Below are 25,497 nucleotides of genomic sequence, written 5' to 3'. Positions count from 1 at the left end.
GTGTTTTGATCCCTATTCTATCTCCTTGAACAATCAAATCACCCACTTTAAAACCATCTCTATTTAGAGTGTTCTAGGAGTAAACTCTAAATCATTTCAATCAAAATGACTATTTGTAATGAGCAGCCTTTCTCCAAACACTGAAGACCTGAAGTCTTTACACTGTAAAGAGTTGATGTTCCCTAACAACCAGCTAGAAAGTTCAGCTTAGGGTATTTACTAAATACAATGGACTCACTCCTGCTTTGGATCAAGGTGGATAGCAGGGTGGGTGATGGCTTCAGACTTTATAACCTCATTTCATTCCCTGGACAAATGTCCTCTTGCCCATTTGTTGGAACACTGAATGGAAAACATTTATTTTTCATATTCCACAGTTGTAAGTTCAAATTCAGGTGCTTAAAAATAGTAATAGAGGGGACATGCAAACAAAATATCTATGTGGTCACAGGTAATTAATTTTGATAGTAATTCAGCATAAAGCATTAATTACCTGTAATAACAAGTTTCGAATACTGGCCAAAAAATTTCTTATAACTAGGCCTAAGTTTATAAATAAAATACACCTTAGAAAAAGAGATTTTACATCTCTTTCTGTGCTCCTTGTTTATCATTCATGTTGCCACAGTGAGAGGCTAATGGTAGAAAATCACATAATTTCTTTTTTTTAATTAATTTATTTTAGAGAAGGGGGTGCAGAGGGAGATGAAGAGAGAGAAAAAATCTCAAGCAGACTTCCGGCTGATCATGGACTCCGACGTGGGGCTCATTCTCATGACCCAGAGATCATGACCTGAGCTCAAATCAAGAGTTGGATGCTTAATCCATTGAGCTACCTAGGCGCCCAAATCACATAATTTCTAGTGAAGTTCTGCAGTACTGATTCAAGCTCTCAAATTATCTATACTTCCCTTCACCCAGTGACCACACTTAAATTGAAGAAACAAGATCAAGGTCAAGTCCCTTTTTTATAGTCTATCCTCTTCATTTAAAAATTCCCTGCCCCTTTCTACAATCATATTCTCATCTTCTTTCCCAGCCTTAGAAGAGATCTTTCCTCCAGTCTGCAGAGGACCAGTCTTTGCTTTCAATTCTGTATCTTGCCCTTCTTTCTTGCCCTTCAATGTTGCTCTTTCTAGCATCTGGAATCTCTACTCTCTTATTTTTACCTTTATTGTGAAAAAGACCTATGGCTCAAATTCTAACTGCCATTGATTTACTGTGTGGCTTGGGTCAACTATTTAACCTCTCTCTGTCTCAGATTCCTCATCCAATAGAGCCTGGTACATAAAATGTGTTCAATAAATGTTAACTTTCTATTATCATCATTTGAAAACTGTATGCTCCTCCAGCTCCTGCATTTACTTATTTTTCTCTTTACTTTTTACACTGTGAGTATCTTTTGCTTCTATCACATTCTCAAAGGTTCTTACAACTTCACGAATGATAAATTATCTTCATTCATCCTTATCCTGTTGAAAGCCTGTCTCCTCTCTCTAATGCTCTACCTCATTATCTTATCTAAGACACCCTCTGGTCATTCATTTGCTATTTTCTTGAGAAGTTGAATCTTTAATTCAACCCTGCAAGTGTAGAAAGAAAGAACAGATAGGACTTGGTAATATCTCTTGAATCCATTTCTAGAGTTGACACCTCAAGCCTTAAAGTGAAGCAACCTTCTATATGTTTTTTATTCAGCCTTTGCTTCCCTTGCCCCTAACCCAACTTATCCTGTCCCCAACCACCACATGAAATTTCTGTTACTGTATCACTCTCCTGGTTAAGTCTCCACCAGCTTCCCACTACCAAACTCATGAAGCATGGCCTTTGCCAACTTCTATCCTGACCCCAACCTTGCCCTCCAATAAGAATGTTCACAACAGCCAAACTACAGAAAGAGCCTAGATATCCATTAACAGATGAATGGAGAGAGAAGATGTATATGTATACAATGGAATATTATAGAGCCATCAAAAATGAAATCTTGCCATTTGCAACAACGTGGATGGAACTAGAGGGTATTATGCTAAGTGAAATAAGTCAATCAGAGAAAGACAATTATCACATCTCCATATCATTCATATCACCACAGGTATGTGGAATTTAAGAAACAAGGCAGAGGATCATAGGGGACAAGAGGAAAAAAATGAAGTAAGATGAAACCAGAGAGGGAGACAAACCATGAGAGACTCTTAATCATAGGAAACAAACTGAGGGTTGCTGGAGTGGAGAGGGGTAGAGGGATGGGGTAACTGGGTGATGGACACTGGGGAGGGTATGTGTTGTAATGAGCACTGGGTATTATATAAGAGTGATGAGTAACAGACCTGTGCCTCCAAAACAAATAATACATTATATGTTAATTAATTGAAATGAAATTAAAAAGGTGGGGGGGAAAGACGTCCTACTCTTACTAAGCATGGATCCTTAGAACCAGCCACGCTTTCTCAGTATATCTTGTGTATTTCTTCTTCACTGACATTTCTTTCATGTTTTCTCATACAATTTCCCATTTCTTTCTACATTTTGCATTGGATCAATTGAAAGCTTAGCTTAAGTCCAACTTCTTCTCAACAACTTCCAACTTCTCCAACTTCTAAAGCATTCTCAACAACCAATTTATTTTTTCTCTTTAATTTCCTACACCACTCAATGCCTACACCATGGGACACTTGCTACCAACTGTTCTACATTGCGGGTTCTCCCCTTACACCCCCAGATTATACCTACTTAAGTCTTTAAGTTCTATGGCAGTGGGGATTCTTTTAAGTTTTGTTTTCTTGACAGTACTTACCATTGCTCCTTGTATATAGAAAAACCTTGGGTCAATTAAACATCTGAGGGTCTTTCAGGTACCAGATTCTGAACTGGGGCACAAAATTCCTAATTCTGTTCTCGGTAATGATGGAAACAAAGATCTCAAAAGATCATTCTTAGAAGTACTAGCCCCTCCAGAAATAGACATGGCTGGAATTCCTTTTGTTAATAAGCTTGCCAGGTCAAGTTTCTTACTTGTTAATGTAATTTAAGGTTGCCATCTTTATTAGGTGATGACCAGACATTTCATTTGCTCCCAAACATCAGTGGCTTGAATATTTAAAAATTATACCGTATGTCTGCCTAAGTGGTTCACATTTTTCTGATTTCTATCTTTGTTTCTTATTTTCCACCATCTCCCCTCCCTCTGCCACAGCTCTCTTGTGGTCCTATCTGGCCTATCAATACTAGAACATCTCATCAGTTCCCAGTAAGCAAATGGTGGCAGGTCAAAACTATTAGTAATTTCTCTGAGTATTAATTTATTCTTTAAAAATAATTTTGGATTTTAATTATATCATAAAATTAAACATTCCTTCTTGTTTTCATATATTTAATCAAAGAGATGACTTTATCATGTTATGCCATATATTTTGGTATTGACAAATGGAGATCATTTTTATTAAACAAATTGTTTTAATAAAAACAGAGAAGTGTAATAATGAAAAATGAAATGCCATACCTGGGTCCACTCATTTGTCTGGGGATCATAAGCCTCCACTGTATTAAGATAAGTCTGTCCATCATACCCTCCAACAGCATATAATTTATCACCAAGTAAACAGACTCCCACTGCGTCTCTGCTGATGCTCATAGATGCCACTGCAGTCCACATATCTGTTTTGGGATCATATCTGAAAGAAAATTTTAGAACTGGAGCTGACATTGTTCTCACAATATTTTTAAAAAATATTTTATTTATTTATTTGATAAAGAGACACAGCGAGAGGGGGAAAACAAGCAGAGGGAGTGGGAGAGGGAGAAGCAGTCTCCCTGCTGAGCAGGGAGCCCGATGTGGGGCTCGATCCCAGGACCCTGGGATCATGACCTGAGCAGAAGGCAGATGCCCAATGACTAAGCCACCCAGGCACCCCATTCTCAGAATATTTTTATGTAAAAACAGTTTATGGATGAAAGACTAGCATGTTGGACCTGATACCATAGACCTTCTAGAAGAAAACATAGGGAGTAAGCTCCTTGACACTGGTCTTGGCAATGATTTTTTTGGATTTGTCACCAAAAAGCAAAGGCAACAAAGGTAAAAATAAACAAATGGGAGCACATCAAACTAAAAACTTCTGCATAGTAAAGGAAACCATCAACAAAATGAAAAGGCAACCTATGGAATGGGAAAAATGTTTCCAAATCATATATCTGATAAGGGGTTAATATCTAGGAGATAAAAAGAATGTAAAAAAAAAAAAAAAACCCCAACAAATAAACCACTTAAAAATGGGCAGAGGGTCTCAATAGACATTTTCTAAAGAAGACATATAGAGGGCTAATAGGTACACAAAAAGGTGCTTAACGTCACTAATCATCAGGGAAATGTAAATCAAAACCACAATGCCTGCTGAAAAGATAATAACAAGTGTTGGTGAGGATATGGAGAAAAGGGAACCCTTGTGTACTGTTGGTGGGAATGTGAATTAGTGCCACTGCTACAGAAAACTATATGGATTCCCCCCAAAAATTAATAAGGGAACTACCATATGATCTAGTAATTCTACTTCTGGGTATTTATCCAAAGGAAATGAGAACACTAATTTGAAAAGACATATGTACCACCCATGTTCACTGCAGAATTATGTACAGTAGCCAAGGCATGGAAACAACCTAAGTGTTCATCAATGGCTGAACAGATAAAGAAAATGTGGTACATGTAGACTACACACATATGCATGCACACACTGAACATTATTTGGCCATAAAAAGAAATGAAATCTTGCCATTTCGACAACATGGATGGACCTTGCAGGCATGATGCCAAGTGAAATAAGCCAGAGAAAACAAAAACTATGGTCTCACTTATATGTGGATTCTAAAACAGAACAACAACTAAGTTCATAGATTGGTGGTTGCCAGAGATGGGGCATGGAGGGGGTGGGTCAAATGGAGGAAGAGGGTCAAAAGGGACAAATTTCTAGTTATAAAATACATGAGTTATGGGGATGTCACGTACAGCATGGCAATGTAGTTAATGATACTGTACTGTATATTTGGAAGTTGCTAAGAGAGTAGATCTTTAAGGTTCTCATCACAAGAAAAAAATTGTAAGTATATATGGTGATGGATGTTAACTAGACTTACTGTGATCATTTCTCAATGTTTACAAATGTCAAATCATTATGTTATATACCTGAGAGTTGTATGTCAATTACACCTCAATAAAAGAATATCAACACATCCAGAAACACCTGGGAGAGGTGTATAGCAAAGTGGTTAGAGAATGGGCTTTGGATTTGGGCTGAAGAATCTTGAGTCCTTATCCTTCCAATCACTGGTTCTATGGTATTGTAAAGTTACTTAAAATCTTTACATCTTAGTCTCTTTATTGGTGAAAATATTGCTCACCAGGTAGCACTGAGGGTTAAATGAAAATGCACAGTAAGCATTTGATAAATGTTACCTTAAAGATGAGTCGGTTCATTTGTTACAACTTTTCCTATTAGTGAGGAATACATTCTTGTAACAAAAATTCAAAGATTACAAAAATATATAAAATATGCAATAACTAGCCTCATTTCCTTCCAACTTTAATTACAGAGTCAAGTGGTAACCCCTATTAACAGTTTGGTTTGTATTTGATCTTCTAAATATCTCACTTTTTATTCTTAGGGCTTGAGATACCTATTTCAGAACATGATTTTTATTCAATTTAATTTTTCTTTCCATGTAAAACGTTAACATTTTTTTTCTTTCAAGAAAATAAAAATGGTTTAGTTCTCTAAGCCTACCCTTTATCTTATCACTGCTATTTAAAGTACATTTGAACATATTTTAGAAAAAAAATCAATATTTTCCTGAAAACTTTTAATTTACAATATTACAGATTCATTTGGTAAATCCATAACACTTAATGATCCAAAAGAGCTAAAGTAAATACTGAAAACTGCTGTAAGATTTTCGATTATCTACTGAAAATCTGAGGAAATCAATACATGAAGGGCTAGGTGAGATGACTGACAGACACAATCATGAAAGCTGTCCACTTTTGAACCTTCTTGTTCTTTTCATGAATATATTAATTAGAACAGCCCAGAGTTGGCTGTCTAAGAGCAGATACATCATGCTAAAATGCTAATACCTCTTGCACAATGAACAATTTTTCACTGGGTGCAGTACTGCGGTGAGCCTATAACTTATGGGGTAAAGTATACAAAGACTTCCATATTCCTTTCTTGGAGTGTAACACACAGGAAGTGTAGTCTGAATCACTTTCTCCCTAACACAGGGCAAAAGACTTTCCTGCTTTCTCAAAAGACAACAAACCAAACCTTATTATTTCACAGAAAGCACTCATTGTCATCAAGCTCGCATTTCACTGTTTAACTTTCTTCCAATCATGTATGATTAAATAACACACACACACACACACACACAGAGAGACACACACACACACACACACTTACTTATCAACTTCCCATTGCTCTTTAAAATCCAGAATCCTTAAGATTCTATGTGATCTGCCGCCGTCTCCACCCTAGCCTGCCTCCTTTCCTGCCACTGTCTCCCTCCCTCTCTTTTTCCCCAGACAGAGTGGCCTCCTTTCAGTTTTCTGAATGAATCGTATCCCCTTCTGCTTTGGAATGTTCATACATGCTCCATGGACCCTACCTCCTAAATCCACTCAATCCTCTCCATTCCTTGAACCAGACTAAAAATAACAGATGGAAGCCTGAACTGTTGTCCAAACTGTCCACTGATGTAATTAGGTTCTTTACCTGGCCCTATACATGAGTTTCATGAGGCCAGTTTGGACGACTTGTGTAACTTTTAAGCCATATTAGTTTTTTAAAAATTTTATTATTTCATGGTATTTCCTTATATCAAAATGTGTTAGAAAGGCTCCTCTCCTTTTCACTTCTTCCTTAGCCTCCAGTCCCTACTACTTCTCTCTGAAATTCATCAAGCTCTTTTTCTTTTCTTGTCAGGTAGAGTATCCAATATGAAATATGTACACAATAAGTGTCATATGACTCAATTAATAAATTATATAATCAATTCTAAGGTAAATCTTAAGTAGGCAGTAATATGGGGAGAGAAGAATCCGAGAAAAGCTGTTAGGAAAGAGACCAGGAGACAGCCAGAGCAGACGACCCAGTGTTCACAAAGCTGGGAAGAAACCGCCTTGCATGTGCTAGATGTTCAATAAGGAGTCAATGATTTGTCTGGAAGTGTCAGACAACGTTTTCCTTCACAGGAAATTACCTCTCCACACAGTCTGAGAGTCTGGAAGTCAAGTTGGATGCAGGGGCATCGTGTCCTCCAATCGCATACAGCAATCCATTCCAGGTAGTTACTCCTACTCCCCCTCTCCTTTTTGACATTTGTGCACAGAGTGTCCATTTATTAGTGTGAGGATCAAAACATTCTACTGATTTGAGGCAAGAACTTCCATCACGACCACCAACTGCATAAAGTCTGTAAGAACAAAAAGAATAATAAAAAAGAGTGCCATCATTATGATGAAGGCAAAGAGATTATTCTTATGGTATTTCATTGAAATTACGGTGTCATAGATTTTAAGACACACTCTCAGTTTATGTGCCATCAAGAAGATATGCTACCAATTATATGACATATGTATATATCATATGTAAATTACATATATGTATATATCATATGTAAATGTGTGTATGTATATATACCAGCTATTACTCTGTATATACATAAAAAAAAAAGAACAAACTCACCTGAAAGCAATGACAACTATTTCTGATAAGTCAACACGGATTATAAGACACATCACAATTTTAGAGGCATAAGATGTGTCTTAGAATAGATAAAATGCAGTATATAAATATACCATGACTTCTTTCTTAAATAGCTAAGACAGGACTACATTATAAAGGAAAGAAATCAACCTTCTCTGTTCCTACCAGAGGCTAGATATTTTACCTGTATTAACTGAATCATCTCAATAATGCTACAGGGAACCATTTATATTCCTGTTTCATGGGTGAAGAAACAGGCTCATGGAGATTAAGAGGCTTATAGAGGGTCAGAAGCAGAACGAGGACACAGAGTAATGAGCAGCTGTACTGTGAGCGGTCACCTGGCATGTTCTTGCAGCAGTGAAATAGGAGAATAAAAGGATTGCTTGGAACAGTGGTGTATAAATTAATATTTATTACATATGAACTGTGATCCTCCACTAATTTAAATTACTGCAGAGAAGGATACTGTATGTAAGTTATCTAAAATGAATACGGTATGTTAATGTCCTAAATATTGCCTAGCAGATAAATTTTAATTCATTACCAGTCAATATACTGCATTAATCTTACAAAGTCTTTTATTCTGACCTTAAAATATATATAAAATATATTTTTATAATAGTTTTTTCAAGAGTAAAAAATTCAGATCATTGCTTATATAAAAGTTCCCACATTTTGAATTTACAGATGCCTTAGTTAATATTTAACTAATTTTTTAGCTCAGGAAATAATATTTGAGCTATGCCAAAAATCTGCCAATTAAAACTTTTTGTTATTTTAACTTATTTTATAATGCTTCCTAATGCAAAATGTAATTGTTTCTTTAGAGAAGAACTGTTTGAATGTTTTATGAGTTACATCTTGTATCTTGAAAATTTATTTATATTTATATTTTTTATTTATATTTATATTTTATTTGTATTTCTATTTGGGTAAATATATATATTTTAAAGACATTTATTCATTTTAATTCATAATGTAAAGTTCACTCTACCACTCAAAGTGGTTCTTTAGTGAGAAGATGACCATATCTTAGACAGCAACATATGGGTGTGGCAATATCTTGTTTTAAACTTTGTATTAATAGTATGGAAACTGAAATTCATTTGAAACTTTGTTAAAATTTTTATCTGTCAAAACTACTTTCTTGTGTTATTGTTCTTAAACTGTTCTCATTTTTAACTAATACTTGGTAGAATAATTGTTTGAATATGGATCACAGACAGAATTAGAAAATTGTTTGAATATGGATCACAGACAGAATTAGAAAACACCCATAATTTAAAAAACATGTACATGCATGCGTGCGTTATGTACGCACGCATGGGTGCGCACACTCAAATTCAAGGCACTGTCCCCTCTTCAGAGTGAACTCATGGGTCTTGATTGTGAAAAGTGGTGCAGTACAGGGATTAAGAGGTGAACTCTGGAGCTGGGCTCTGGATTTGAACTGTGGTTCTCACACTTATGAGCTCTGACTGTGGACAAGTTATTTAACCTCCACCTGCCTGAATATCATCATCCAAAACATCTTTTAAGCCCTGCCTCGTAGGATTATTGATGACCAAATGTAAAATACTTTGAACAGTGCCTTACACAGGGTAAACATGGTCTAAGTGTTTTGGGGGAAAGAATGAATTCTGTCTCTATATTCTTCTAGAAAATGTCATTTTTAGGTCTTAAGCATACAAACAACATTTACACTGAGCTAATGTTAAGGGCTAACGTGTACCAATAACACTTCCTAAAGAAACATTATCTCAAGCAATGGTTTTCAAATTGTTTTCTAAGAATAGGATTCTGTGGAGTACTTGAGGAGATCCCCAAAATGTGCATTTGAAATTCAAGTTTTGTTTTGTTTTTAGAGAGAGAGAGTGTGCACGTGCGTTTGCTCTCCTGTGCAAGTGGGGTGGCGGAGCGGGGGGGCAGGCAGAGGGAGAGAGAGAATCTTGAGCAGGCTCTACACCCAGTCTGAGTCCCATGCAGGGCCCCCACCCACCACCCTGAGACCACAACTCAAACAGAAATCAAGAGGCCAAAACCCAACTGACTGAGCCACCCAGGTGACCCTGAAATCCAAGTTTTAATAATTTTCAAAATATCTGGCTCAATTAAATGCCATACAAGATTCAGAACTCATCTCTTTCCCCCATGACAGTAGCTATTACAAATAAAAAGAGAAACATTATGTCAAATTGTGATTGTGTCAAATTGCACTGTACTATAGACTTTAAAATAAGACTTCCTCATGCCTGACATTTAAAATTATGATCAAGAATGCAAGGGATTGGTGGATATTGAGATTTAACTTAGGAAAAAAAAATTTTCTAATACTCTCAAACTGCATTAACAATTTAACTGAAAAGTTTCCTGAGAGTCCAATTAAATTGCTCTAGTAGTTAAAATAACTGTTATCTTCTCAGCTACTTATTTGTGAATCAGGATTTTTCTTTATACTGAACAACAACAAAAAAAACATAGAAATAATCTGGTGTTCTTTAAAACAGACTTGTTCTTCTATATCGATTTTTTATAATAAATACATGCTACAAACTTGAGCTTAAATTTAAGATAAGTCTATAATAATCTTGAGTTTCCATTTGTCTTAAGTATCAGGGTTTTTGTAAGGTTGCATTTGAGAGAGAGATTCTACTGTGAAAAATATTTGCCAGCCAGGGCCTTAAAAGTAGCCCGAGCAATTGGAATTCTAAAGTTTCTCTCAAACATGGTAGAAAGAAAAATTTTAACACTTTGAAATTTTCAAGATACAAGATGTAACTCATAAAACATTCAAACAGTTCTTCTCTAAAGAAACAATTATATTTTGCATTAGGAAGCATTATAAAATAAGTTAAAATAACAAAAACAATAGTTAATCTAGGCTTTTCATTTTATAGATTAAAAAACTCAGGCACAGGGAAATGATTTATTCTAAATCATAAAGGAGTAGAAAAGATGCATAGTTATTTTTTTTCAATCAACTGCATATTTTAAAAAAAACATGATTTCTATTTTTTCATATTCTGGATATGTACCTCAAAATGGATAAAAACAAAATATTTTAAAATATTGCTACTTTGTTTTAAAGCACACTTAGAGGGGTGCCTGGGTGGCTCAGTCAGTTAAGCACCTGCCTTTGGCTCAGGTCATGATCCTGGGGTCCTGGGATTGAGTCCTATATTTGGGCTCCCTGCGCCTCAGGGAGCCTACTTCTCCCTCTGCCTGCTGCTCCACCTGCCTGTGCTCTCCCCCTCTCTCACTGACAAATAAATAAATCTTTAAAAAAAAAAAATAAAGCAAGCTTAGAAAAGTGTTAGTTGATACGTTAACACATCCTCTTCTTGGGGGTGATTACAAGCACCACTGCATTTAATGGTACTGGAACATTCTTCAGTAAGATTGTACACTTCAGATTATGTTCCAGATACCATACTACATGTAAGAACGAAAAGACCAGGTCACTCAAGACCCTGATGAAGAAATAAAAAATCTTTAAAAAAAAATATTTTATTTATTTATTTGACAGACAGAGATCACAAGTAGTCAGAGAGGCAGGCAGAGAGAGAGAGGAGAAAGCAGGCTCACCGCTGAGCGGAGAGCCTGATGCGGGGCTCGATCCCAGGATCCTGAGACCATGACCTGAGCCGAAGGCAGAGGCTTTAACCCACTGAGCCACCCAGGTGCCCCCAGGTTAGGTTTTTTAGATAAAACATTTTATTCATTTATTTGAGAGAGAGAGAGCACATGAGCAGGGGGAGAGGGAGGGGGAGAGGGAAAAACAGACTTCCCGCTGAGCAGGGAGCCCAACGTGCGGCTCGATCCCAAGACCCTGGGATCATCACCTATGGTGAAAGCGGACACTTAACCAACTGAGCCACCCAGGCGCTCCACAAATAGGCTAGTTCTGCTGGATATGCACAGGGGAGTGGAGTGGAGGGGAGGAGGGGAGGAGCGGAGATATGTGGACAGAGGTGAGACCATAAAGAAGGTTTAGTCCTGTAAGCTCCTGAAATTTCAAAATCAATGTCTTAATAGTTAGTAGATGAGAGATCTTCAGCTTCTGATCTGATTCTTTGATGGTCTCAGTGTCAATATCGAATAAATTGTACCTTAGATGAACTAAAGACTGAAATATTTATTTCTCATAAGAGAGCAAGAGAAAGGGGCGTCTGAGTGGCTCAGTGGGTTAAAGCCTCTGCCTTCAGCTCGGGTCATGGTCCCGGGGTCCTGGGATCGAGCCCCGCATCGGGCTCTCTGCTTGGCGGGGAGCCTGCTTCCTCCTCTCTCTGACTGCCTCTCTGCCTACTTGTGATTTCTGTCAGATAAATAAATAAAATCTTAAAAAAAAAAAAAAAAAAGAGAGCAAGAGAGAGAAAGTGAGAAAGTAAATTATTTCCATGCCTCGAAGTTAAAGCTGCGGTAGGTCTAGAAATCAGATTTTACAGAAGGCAGTTATCCTTTTTGTGCTCTGAGAAACATTTATTTCTAAGTAGGAAATATGCCGGTGAGCAAGAATTAGATCAATGAACTACTCCCAGAAATTTTAACTGAAGGGTTAAAATGGAAAAGATACTGTTCATTTTCTCTCTTTTTTCTCATTTACTAGATGCTTTGGTGGCTGACTCTGCTAATTTTGAAGTTCTTTCTTCAGTTAAAACACATGAAGGGAGGGGTGTGGAGATCAGGTACATTTCAAAAAGTGGGTTTCTATTTCTCTCTCTTATCACTTGTAATACTGCTAAAAACTAAGAAAACGTAGGACATAACTAATAGGTCCTGAGGAACCAAGACCTTAGGTCATAAAAATTTTTATAAATTTTCATAAAAATTTTACTAATATTTTCTCATTTTTTTCTTTTACCAATCAATCAATATAATTCTACAAATAATTTTAAGTTTGTTTTAACTTTGATTCCTTCTCTTTTCTGTAAATGATGATAAAGCCTTTTGAGTGAGTAAAGGTATGTAACCAACAACATTTATTTAATAACCATATAGGGCTTCATTTTATGGAAGAAAGGCCTTTGATATGTATTTAAACTCTGAGTTACCAAGAGCTATTGGTAATGGTTCTGTCCAAATCTGTTAACTCCAGTTAGAGAAGACAAGAGTCAAGAGAGCACCTTTCTAAGTGCATTTCAGTTTTCAGCAGTTTACCAAGATAAGAAAGAAGTAAAAGTAAAGATAAGTCAGTAGACGAGATGGAAGGAATTATTTAGGAAAACACTTAGAGGGCATCTACTACATTTAAAACACTATATGCTTTTAAAGCTTTATAAACCTCCAGACTTGTACTCTATTGCATATTTATATAAAATTTCTCCATATAAAATAACTTGAAATTTATAATAATATATTATTATATATAGAATTATATATATGTATATATAACCAGTAATATTTTATATATATATACGTATATATAAAATCAGTATATTAGAATGAAAACCTAACATGGTGAGTTATTTATATTTACAATTACAATAAAAAGAGACTATTTTTAAAGTTTCCATCGTTCTTAAAAGTTTTCCCCTTTCGTGATTTTGTGTGTTTTTTAATGTATATTTTTAACTTAGATGTATACCTCAATAAATTTGGCTTATTGTGTTTTATTTTTATTTTTTTTATTTTATTGCAGGCTCCCCGCTGAGCAGAGAGCTCGATGCGGGGCTCGATCCCAGGACCCTGAGATCCTGACCTGAGCCGAAGGCAGCGGCTTAGCCCACTGAGCCACCCAGGCGCCCCGCTTATTGTGTTTTAAATGGAATTTTAAATATTTCCTTACTTTCCACTTAGTACTGCCACACCTACTGTGCTCCTGGGGGTGGACATAGTGGCAACAAAATTCCACTGGCGAGCCTGAGGGTCCCATCTTTCAACTGTGTTCAGATAGCTCCAGCCATCATGTCCGCCTACAGCATACATGGGACCTTCCAATACAGCCACACCTGTAAGGAGACAGGAAAGAAACAATGACTTCAGGGGCATTTGGGTGGCTCAGTTGTTAGGCGTCTGCCTCTGGCTCAGGTCATGATCACAGGGTCCTGGGATCAGCCCTACATCAGGCTTCCAGCAGAAAGCCTTTTTCTCCCTCTCCCACTCCCCCTGCTTGTGTTCCTTCTCTTGCTCTTTCTCTGTCAAATAAATATATAAAATCTTTTAAAAAAGAAAAAAAGAAGCAACGACTTCAGGTTTGCTGCTACGTCTTAAAGATTGCATTTTAATTTAAATCTCAATATACAGTTTACCACCTACATTTTTATCTATGGTTTTATGGTTCAAGGTCTTATGTTCAATACTTTAACCCATTTTGAGTTTATTTTTGTGTTTGCTGTAGGATAAAAGTCCACTTTCATTCTTTTGCCTGTGACTGTCCAGTTTTCCCAGAACCATTTATTGAAGACAGTCCTTTCCCCATTGTATGTTCCTGGCTCCTCTGTTGTAAATTAGTTGACCACATATGCATGGGTTTATTTCTGGACTATTTTGTTCCATTCATCTATGTGTCTGTTTTTAAGCCAACTACCATAATGTGTTACGTAGTATAGTTTGAAATCAGGAGTTTGATGCCTCTAGCCTTGTCCTTCTTTCTCAAGTTTGCTTTGCTATTTTTGTTTTGTTTTTATTTATTCATTTTTTTGTGGCCTCATTCAAATTTTAGGATTATTTGTTCTTTTTCTTTGAAAAATGTCACTGGAATTTTGACAGGGAATGTACTGAATCGGTAGATTGCTTTGGGTAATACAATGAATCTTAAATATGCAAATTTAATTAAGGAAATATTTATGGTAAAGATACCTGATTTCTTTCTAGCTCTTCTTGCTTGGTAGGTGGGGGGGGGGGGTGAGGGGGCTAAGTAGCTCTACAGCTCTGGTCTAGTAAGTTTTAAAGGCAGTATCTTGAGGTCCAACAGTGGAAAGTTATTTAAAACCATATTATATGTACACATTGCCATAATAAAAAGCTTTTTCAGTAATTCAGACTTAAGATATATTTGAGAAATCATTTTTATTTCTTTCACTGTAGTTAGACTTTATACCACAATCTATTGGTGTGATTCATCATCAGGGAACCAAGCTAGATTCATTTATTTCCTTATTCAACAAACATCTATGTAGTGTTTATTAAGTACCAAATGTTTAATAAAAGATAACAAATAAGGGCTCTACCATCATGGGCCTAATATTTTAGTCAGGAAACAGGCAAAATATATTTCAGGTATTGATAAATGCTAATAAGAAAAATGGAACTGAGTAGAAGGGTAGGGAGGGTCAGGGGAGACCTCTTGGACAAAGTGACATTTGGACAAAATGACATTTGAACAAAAATGTGGATGAAGTCAGACATGGAGATATCTGAGAGAAGAGAAGGTGAGGTAAAGGGGATAGTATGTACAAACCACACATATACACCCACGTATATAGTTCCAAATATATAAAAAATATACCCAATTATCTGTGTATATGTGCATGGAATTAATTAAAGAGCTGGAAGAAAAATTAATGGATGCATCTAATTCAACTCCTTAAACAATATCTCTGAAAATAAATTTTAGCAGTAGAACCACTTCTACAAAATGAAATCTATTTAATTATGAAATCTTTGTTTAATTATTTAAAATTTATTTAATTCTCACATTTTTAAAAGAGATAAAAGGAGTGTTTCCTGAAAAACAATCTGAGGGTTTTGAAGGGACGGGAGGTGGGAGGTTGGGGGAACCAGGTGGTGGGTATTGGAGAGGGCACGGATTGCATGGAGCACTGGGTGTGGTGCAAAAACAATGAATACTGTTACGCTGAATAGAAATAAAATTAAATATATATATATATAAAATAAATACAAAAAAAAGGAGTGTTTCCTATGTTAAGAGTTTCTTTTTTTTTTTTTAATTTTATTTTTTATAAACATATATTTTTATCCCTAGGGGTACAGGTCTGTGAATCGCCAGGTTTACACACTTCACAGCACTCACCATAGCACATACCCTCCCCAATGTCCATAATCCCACCCCCCCTCCCAACCTCCCTCTCCGCATCAACCCTCAGTTTGTTTTGTGAGATTAAGAGTCACTTATGGTTGATTTATTATCTGGTAAATAAGTAAATAAGAATGACAGAACAATCTGGAAAAAAGAACTACATGATCATTCCCCTTTGAATTTGCTTCAATAAAGCATTTTGTATGGTAACTAGAAGTAATGACAGTATTCTATGTACAATCTGATCTGCACAAAACATAACAGGATTATGGGCATTCTTATTCTACATACCATAAGAATTTACCTTAAGTTAAAATTAAATTTCTTTTCTCCACGGTGGGGGAAAGTATGCAGGTGAATCACACTATTGACCCTGGATTTTATGGTCAACCTGTTTTTAAGTCTCATTCATGCTGCTTTTAAGATATATTCCCATTCTGTGCCTAAGTAATAAGTTGACTTTACGGACTCAAGATTATTATCCTATAGTTTTGTTAGATCTCATATAGTTAATTTTAAGCTCCCCTTCTTAGTACTTTACCTCTAACCTTCTGGTTCTACTTCCTTACCAAGCTTGAAACTTAAGATCACCTTGAACTGAAACCTAATTGCAAATAGTAGAATCACTTGTTTCTCTGATTTTTTTGCTGTTCCCACTATCAGACCAATCTTCATGCCTAGATAATCTTCATTACTGGCTATTGACTTTTTTTTGGCAGCTCTACTCTGGTGCTCAGCATTAATAAATTGAGTGGAGTACAAGGCTATGCTATTGAAACTGAACTATGACATCATTGCTACTCATCCATCTTTGAATTCATCTTTTATGATGACCTATCAAATTCTTTATTGCTACTAATTTAAACCTTTTCCAAATGGTGATACACTGACAATATGGCCACAAATTCTTCTCGCTGAATGCATGCCTGTTTTCAATGTGACTCTGCAGCTCCTCCCACCAAGAAGAGTTGTCCATCAATATATGAATGGATAAAAAAGATGATATCTTGGGACGCCTGGGTGGCTCAGTTGGTTAAGCAGCTGCCTTCGGCTCGGGTCATGATCCCAGCGTCCTGGGATCGAGTCCCACATCGGGCTCCTTGCTCATCAGGGAGCCTGCTTCTCCCTCTGCCTCTGCCTGCCATTCTGTCTGCCTGTGCTTGCTCTCTCTCCCTCTCTCTCTCTAACAAATAAATAAATAAAATCTTAAAAAAAAAAAAGATGATATCTTTCACACACACACACACACACACACACAGGAATATTACATTGTAAAAATGATGAGATCATGCCATTTGAGACAACATGAATGGACCTAGAGGATATTATGCTAAGTAAAATAAGGCAGACTGAGAAAGACAAATGCCATATGATTCCGTTCATAGATGGCATCTAAGAAATGAATAAACACGGGTGCCTGGGTGGCTCAGTCGGTTAAACGTCTGCCTTCAGCTCAGGTCATGATGCCAGGGTCCTGGGATTGAGCTCTGTGTTGGGCTCCCTGCTTGGCAGGGAGCCTGCTTCTCCCCCTGCCTCCTGCTTGTGCTCTCTCACTCTCTATCTCAAATAAATAGAAATCTTTTAAAAAATAAAATAAAAATGAAAAAATAAATAAAGAACAGAATCAGAACTACAGATACAGAGAATAAACAGATGGTTGCCAGAGGGGAGAGAGATGGAGGGCTGGACAAAATGAGTGGAGAGGGAGATACAGGCTTCTAGCTAATGAGTACGTCATGGGAAGAAGAGGCAGAGCCTTGAATATAGTCAATTATAATGAAATAGGGATGTACAACAGGACAGATGGTAACTATACTTGTGGTAAATATAGCATAATGTATAAACTTGTCAAATCACTAAGATGTACACCTGAAACCAATGTAACATTGTGCACCAACTAGACTCAAATATACACATGAATATAAACATAAATATATATATATATATATATATATATATGTAAGAAGAATAATCTTTTTCTCTCCTCTTTGAACCTGGGCTTGCCCATGGGACTTGTTGTGACCAGTGCAACATTAGCAAACACGATGCAAGCAGAAGCTTGAAAAGTCTGTGCCCTGTGGCTTGCCGTCTCTTGCTGCTTTTGAAACCCTGTGACTGCCCCCATGTGAAGAAGCCTGCCTAGCCAGCTGAATGATGAGAGGCATGTGGCCCAACTGTCTCTGTTGCCCAGGCCAACAACCTGCCCACCACTACACATGTGAATGAGGCCATACGAGATCACCTAGCTGACCTGCCAGCCCACTGGAGATCCATGAGAAAACCCAGCAGAAATCATCCAAGGCAGCCTGGACCAGAAGAATGGTTCATCAGACCCACAGATCCTTGGGCCGAATGAATGGTGGTTGTTTTAAATCTCTGAATTTCAGAGTATTTGTTACGCAGCAAAAGCTAGGGTGAAACAGATACATGTCAAGCCCCATCTCATTCTATTTCCAGCTGCTTCACGCTCATCGAATAATTCTACTTCACCTATTTTTTTCTCCTATCAAAAAAGATAGGTCCTGTGATATAGGACCCTAAATTATCTTGTCATCTCAGAGTGAGACATCAGTTCCTTCAGATAAAGACAGTGTCTTCTATGTCTTTGTAGACCCACAGAGCAAAGAGCACGGCACAGAGTATATGCTAATCAATGTCAGTTCAGTGAATTATTGAATGAAAGAAGAAAAATCTCTATCATTACATTCTCTGTGCCACCTCAGGATTTCTCTGGGTTTTTACCCACTTCTACTTAAAAACCAGGGGCTATCGATGAAAAACAATAATGCTAAAAATTTTTAAAGAAGCATTTCATTCAGGTTAGATTAACACTGATTGTCAACCCAGAACACATATTTAAAAAGGTGGCTTATCACTCCCTCATGCTACGATAAAATCCTGAAATATCCATGTTTTTACTTATGCTGGTTGCTGTTACATTTATGTATATGCTTGTTTGTCCAGATGCTGCTTTCAGGTTAAGGAGCGTGTGAAGGAATGGTTGGTGACTGACTGCTCCTGACTCAGCTGCTATCCAGTAGTCTTCTGCCTGGTACAGAATGTAAACATGCTGTGGAAGCTTAATGTATGGTATCATGGACAAACCTGTATAGTTATACTCACCAAGGCCATGTCTGTGGGTGGACATAGGAGGCATCACACTCCACGTTTTTGTTTTGGGATTGTAGCATTCTACAGTGTTCAAAGTCTTCAGTCCATCTCTTCCTCCAACCACGTACAGTTTGTCATCTAACACAGCGACACCAAACTGTAGCCTCCTCCCATTCATATTTGCTACAGGAGTCCACATATTTGTACGAAGATCATACTTCTCGATGCTTGTTGCTCCTTAACAGTAATACATAGAAGTTATGTAAATAAAAACTTTACTGTGTTTGAATATTTTATGAATTTATACATATAAAAGTATAATTTTATTAGCACTGACAATAATCCTTTCATTACACTTCAGTGAGCTCCTGCATGGCCAGGCCCCTGGTTCTATCTCTGACATCATCTCCTACTATTCTCTAGGGCATACATAAGGCTCTATATTAAAAGGTCAAGTGAGAAAGGATTATTTGTAACAGACAGAAATGGGAGGAAAAGCAGGGTAGATTAGTGTCTTGGAAGCCAAAATAAAAAAAAAAAATTTAGTAGGTAGCTTTAAAAAACAAGATGGTGGCCGAGTCCCACAAATACAACTAGATAATTATAAAATCCTAAATCTCCCAGGAATGAATCTGAAGACTGGGAGAACAAACTCCACAACTAAAGGTAGGGAAGAGGCCACACTGAAGATGTAGGAAGTCTGGAAACACAGCTTGGGAGAGAAACAGATCATGGCCAATACAGTGAGGAGGGAACCATGGTCTCAGAGAAGGGCAGGAGACAAACTAGCACACAGGAGAGTGCGTGGGGAAAATGAATTCCCTTAGCAATTGGCTTGGCAAGTGAGAGGGTCTGCATTTCCTGAGTTCTTGCAACCAGTGGGGCTTAAAGTCTGGAGTTTTAAAAATCAGCATGCTTTGCTCTTGGAGAGCTTGGAGGACACTGCAGCTGCTCCTGAAGATAACTGTGGACACACAGCATGGAAACAGTAATCTGAAGAGCATCTAGGCACACAGTGAGGAGGTTAGTTGCTATCAGAGCATGTCCCAGGGAGGCAGCATTCATGGAAACCCCTCTGGGAACAAAGGAACTGACAGGTATCATTTCCTTCCTCCTGCTCCTCGGCACAAGCACAAGACCAGCTGTAGGAACCAGTGCAGTGCTAACACTCACCACCTACCTTGCTTACACCAAGCCCTGTTCCCCCAAACTCCAGTGGAACTGTCCTTCCCAGTCACACTTGCCTTAGTCTCAGGACAGCAGGCCCCTTTCCCAGACCAGCCCAAACCCCTGCCAGATGAGGAGTTTTGTGAGGTCTCAGTTCCCGTGGTGGTGGTGGCAGGTCTCATTTCACAAGGAGACCAGAGTACACCTAGTTAAAAATGCACCACATTCAGGCCAGGGACCAAACACTGCCCACAACAAGCAAAGACAGCCCCTGCAGACAACTGGTCTGAAGGATAAAGTGGTCAGGTCACAATAGCAGAGCATACACAGCACACACTGGAGACACTCCTGGAAGCACCAGGCCCGAGGGAATAGGGGCCACTACACTGCAGGGCACCATAAGACCTCTTCTTCATAGAGTCATTACCCTCAAGTCATTACAGGAGATATAGCTGGTTTTTCTAACATAGAAAAACAGGGAGACTTAGACAAAACATAGAGACTTAAACAAAATGAGAAGACAGAGGAATATGACCCAAAAGAAAGAACAGGACAAGGCCACAGCTGGAGAATCTAAGCAAAACAGATATAAATAACATGCCTAATGGAGAATTTAAAGCAATGATCATAAGGATTCTCACTGGAAAGGATACCCTTGAGAAAGGTGTGGAGGACATCAGTGAGACTGAGAATAAACTTAAGGGAACACAGTAATTCCATCAAACGTAATTAACATTTGTATTATAGAAGTCGCAGAAGAAGGGACAGAAAGGTGGCAGATAACTTATTTGAAGAAATAATAGCTGAAAACCTCCCTAATCTGGGGAAAGAAACAGATATCCAGATCCAGAAACACAGAGACCCCCCAACAAAAGCAATCAAAGCAGATCCACACTAAAACATACTGTAATTAAAATGGCAGAATAGGGGCACCTGGGTGGCTTAGTAGGTTTGGCATCTACTTTCAGCTCAGGTCATGACCCCAGGGTCCTGGGATCAAGCCCCACATTGGGCTCCCTGCTCTGTGGGGAGACTGCTTCTCCCTCTTCCTCTGCCTGCCACTCCCCCTATTTGTGCTCTCTGTCAAATACAAAAATAAGATCTTTAAAAAATGGCAAAACATAGTGATAAAAAAAAGATATTAAAAGTAGAAAGACAAAAAACGGTTACATACAAAGAAACACCATAAGGATAGCAGCAGATTTTTCAGTAGAAACTGACACCACCAGAAAGGAGTGGCATGACATATTCAAAGTGCCGAATGGGAAAAATCTGCAACCAACAATAGTCTATCCAGCAAGGCTATCATACAGAATAGAAAGAGAGATAAAGAGTTTCCTAGACAAAAAAAAAAAAAAAAAAAACTAAAGGAGTTCATGACCATTAAACTCAGCCCTATGAGAAGTCTTTAAAGGAGAGTATTGGTAGAAAAGAATGACCAAAACACAATATGAAGGTAGGAAACACAAAAGCGGGAAAAAGAATATTTCTGTAAAAAGTCAGTCAAGGAACTCACAAAATAAAAGGATGTAAAATAGGACACCATATACCTAAAATGTGGGGAGGAGAGAAGAAAACAATGGGTTCAAACTTAAATGACCATTAGCTTAATACAGACTGCTGTATCCAGAAGAGGTTATATATAAACCTAATGGTAACCAAAACAAAACAAATCAAAACAAAAAACATGAATAAATATGCAAAAAATAAAGAGAAAGAAATCCAAATATATCACTAAAGAAAACCAGTAAATCATGAAAGAGAAAAAGATAAGAAGTGTTCATAGAAAATCTTTAGAAATGATCATAAAACAAGTATTAAAATAGCAGTAAATACGTATCTATCAATTATTACTTTGAATGTAAATGGACTAAATCAAAAGACAATCAAAAGACATAGTATGACAGAATGGATAAAAAAAAAATAGATCCATCTGTATGCTGCCTACAAGAGACTCACTTTTGACCTAAAGACACCTGCAGATTAAAAGTGAGAGGATGAGGGAACATTTATCATGCAAATGGATGTCTAATAAAGCTGGAGCAGCAATACTTATATCAGAAAAAACAGACTTTAAAACAAAGATTATAAGAAGAGACAAAGAACGACACTATATAACAACAAAGGGGACAATCCAACAAAAAAATATAACAATTGTAAATATTTATGCACACAACTTGGGAGTACCTAAATATATCAAACAATAACAAACATAAAAGACCTAATTGATAATAATACAATAATAGAGGGAACTTTAATACCTCACTTATATCAATGGACAGATCATCTGAACAGAAAATGAACAAGGAAACAATGGCTTTGGATGACATACTGGACTAAATGGATTTAACAGTTATACTTGGAACATTTCATCCTAAAACAATAGAATATATATTCTTTTCAAGTGCACATGGAACAGTCTCCAGAATAGATCACATGTTAGGCCATAAAACAAGTCTCAAAATTTAAAAAGATTGAAGTCATACCATAAATCTTTTCTGACCACAATACTTTGAAACTAGAAGTCAACCACAAGAGAAAAAATCTGGAAAGGTCAAAAATACATGGAGGTTAAATATCATGCTAACTAAACAATGAATGGGTAAATTAGGAAATAAAAGAAGAAATTTAAAAAACATGGAAACAAACGAAAATGAAAACACAATGATTTAAAACTCTGGGACACAACAAAAGTGATTCTAAGAAGGTAGTGTAGAGCAATGTAAGCCTATAAGAAAAATCTCGAATAAATACCTAACCTTACACTGAAAGAAGCTAGGAAAAGAACAACAAAGAAAACCTAAAATCAGCAGAAGGAAGGAAATAATAAAGATTAGCACAGAAATAAATGATATAGAAACTAAAAAAAGAAGAAGAAGAAGAAGAAGAAGAGGAGGAGGAGGAGGAGGAAGAATAGATCAATAAAACCAGGAGCTTGTTCTTCGGAGAAAAAAAAATAAAATAAAATTGACAACTCTCTAGCTAGACTTGCCAAATAGAAAAGAGAGAGGACCCAAATAAGTAAAGTCACAAATAAGAATGTTGAAATAGGGCGCCTGGGTGGCTCAGTGGGTTAAGCCGCTGCCTTCGGCTCAGGTCATGATCTCAGGGTCCTGGGATCAAGTCCTGCATCGGGCTCTCTGCTCAGCAGGGAGCCTGCTTCCCTTCCTCTCTCTCTGCCTGCCTCTCTGCCTACTTGTGATCTCTGTCTGTCAAATAAATAAATAAAATCTTTAAAAAAAAAAAAAGAATGTTGAAATAGCAACCAACACCACAGAAATATAAGCAATTATAAGAGAATATTATGAAAAACTATATAGGAAAAAAATTGGACAACCTAGAAGAAATAGATAAATTCCTAGAAACATATAAACCACCAAAACTGTAACAGGAAGAAATAGAAAATTTGAACAGACTGATAACCAGCAGAGAAACTGAATCAGCAAAGAACTCCTAACAAATGAAAGTCCTGGACCAGACGGCTTCATGGAAGAATTCTACCAAACATTTAAAGCAGAGTTAATACCTATTTTCTCAAACTATTCAAAGAAATAGAAAAACAAGGAAAACTTCCAAATCTATTCTATGAGGCCAGCATTCTCCTGATACCAAAAGCAGATAAAAGCCACCACCACCGCACATACACAAAAAAATCATCAATATCCCCGATGAATATAGATGCAAAAATTCTCAACAAAATACTAGCAAATTGAATCCAACAATACATTAAAAAAATCATTCACCATGATCAAGTGGGATCTATTCCTGGGTTGTAAGGGCAGTTCAGTAGTCTCAGATCAACCAACACGATACACTGCATCAGTAAGAGAAAGGATAAGAACCATATGCTCATTTCTTTTCTTTTCTTTCTTTCTTTTTTTTTTAGAGAGAGAGAGAGATCATGTGCATGAGTGAGTAGGGGACGAGGGAGAGAGAGGGAGGGAGAGAATCTCAAATAGGCTTCATGTACAGAGTGCAGCCTGATGTACAGCTCAATGAGACCATGACCTGAGCCAAAATCAAGAGTCAGACACTTAACTGACTGAGCCACCCAGATGGCCCATGATCACTTCAACTGACATAGAGTATCGATTCCATTTACTATAGCACCAAGAACCATAAGATACCTGGAAATAAACCTAGCCAAAGAGGTAAAGGATCTGTACGCAAGGAACTACAGAACTCATGAAAGAAACTGAAGAAGACTCAACTGACATAGAAAAAGTACAACAAAGTACAACATTCATTCATGATAAAAACACTCGACAGAGTAGGGGCGCCTGGGTGGCTCAGTAGGTTAAAGCCTCTGCCTTCGGCTCAGGTCATGATCCTGGGGTCCTGGGATCGAGCCCCGCATCAGGGTCTCTGCTCAGCGGAGAGCCTGTTTCCCACCCCCCCTCTCTGCCTGCCTCTCTGCCTATTTGTGGTCTCTGTCTGTCAAATAAATAAATAAAATCTTAAAAAAAAAAAAAACCCACTCAACAGAGTAGATTTAGAGGGAATATACTGCAACATAATAAAGACCAAGGCTAGCATCATTCTTCATGGAGAAAAACTGAGAGCCTCTGTCCAAAGGTCAGGGAAAATACAAGGATGTCCACTCTTACCACTTTTATTCAACATAAAGCTACAAGTCTTAGCCACAGCTATCAGACAACAAAAAGAAATAAAAGGGATCCAAATTGGTAGAGAAGAAGCAAATGTTCAACTATTTGCAAATGACATGGTACTATATATAGAAAACCCAAAAGATTGCACCAAAAAAACTGCTAGAAGTGATAAACATATTCAGTAACAGGATATAAAATTAATGTACAGAAATCTATTGCATTTCTAGACACAATAATGAAGCACAGAAAGAGAAATTAAGAAAACAATCCTATTATGATTACACCAAAAATACTAAGATACCTAGGAATAATCCTAACTAAAGAGGTAAAAGACCCATACTCTGAAAACTGAAACACTGCTGATAGAAGCTGAAGATGACACAAAGAAATGGAGACATTCCATGCTTATGGATCGGAAGACCTAATATTGTAAAATGTCCACACTACCTGAAGAAAGCTACACATCTATCTATCTATCTAATCTATCTGTTTTTTTTGTTTGTTTGTTTTTTAAGTAGGCTTCACACCCAGTGTGGAGCCCAACTTGAACTCATGACCCTGAGATCAAGACTTGAGCTCAGAGCAAGAGTTGGACACTTAACTGAGACATGGAGGTGCCCCTATCTAGCTAGCTATTTTATTTTATTTTATTTTATTTTTTTTAAAGATTTTATTTATTTATTTGACAGACAGAGATCACAAGTAGGCAGAGAGGCAGGCAGAGAGAGAGAGAGAGAGGAAAGCAGGCTCCCCGCCTAGCAGAAAGCCCGATGTGGGACTCGATCCCAGGACCCTGAGATCATGACCTGAGCCGAAGGCAGCGGCCTAACCCACTGAGCCACCCAGGCGCCCCTAGCTAGCTATTTTAAAGTAA

General features: G+C 37.4%; 1 protein-coding gene across 4 annotated transcripts in view; it reads right to left on the bottom strand.

The window, feature by feature from the left end:
* KLHL5 (kelch like family member 5) overlaps nucleotides 1–25,497 on the bottom strand; it is a 101,543-nt gene that overhangs the window by 2,043 nt on the left and 74,003 nt on the right. For 3 of the 4 annotated variants that reach the window (XM_047719120.1, XM_047719118.1, XM_047719119.1), the window contains 4 exons: nucleotides 18,859–19,083; nucleotides 13,543–13,705; nucleotides 7,249–7,461; nucleotides 3,500–3,671 (listed from right to left, as the gene is read on the bottom strand). In XM_047719120.1, coding sequence (XP_047575076.1) covers nucleotides 3,500–3,671; nucleotides 7,249–7,461; nucleotides 13,543–13,705; nucleotides 18,859–19,083 — 773 coding nt within the window. Of the gene's footprint in view, nucleotides 1–2,269; nucleotides 3,672–7,248; nucleotides 7,462–13,542; nucleotides 13,706–18,858; nucleotides 19,084–25,497 lie in introns of those variants that run through there. The other variant, XM_047719117.1, reaches the window with a different exon arrangement.

Source organism: Lutra lutra, chromosome 2, assembly GCF_902655055.1.
Source record: "Lutra lutra chromosome 2, mLutLut1.2, whole genome shotgun sequence".
Lineage (NCBI taxonomy): Eukaryota > Metazoa > Chordata > Mammalia > Carnivora > Mustelidae > Lutra > Lutra lutra.
The sequence above is the reverse complement of the archived record's forward strand: the minus strand, read 5'-3'. Positions and strand labels throughout refer to the sequence as shown.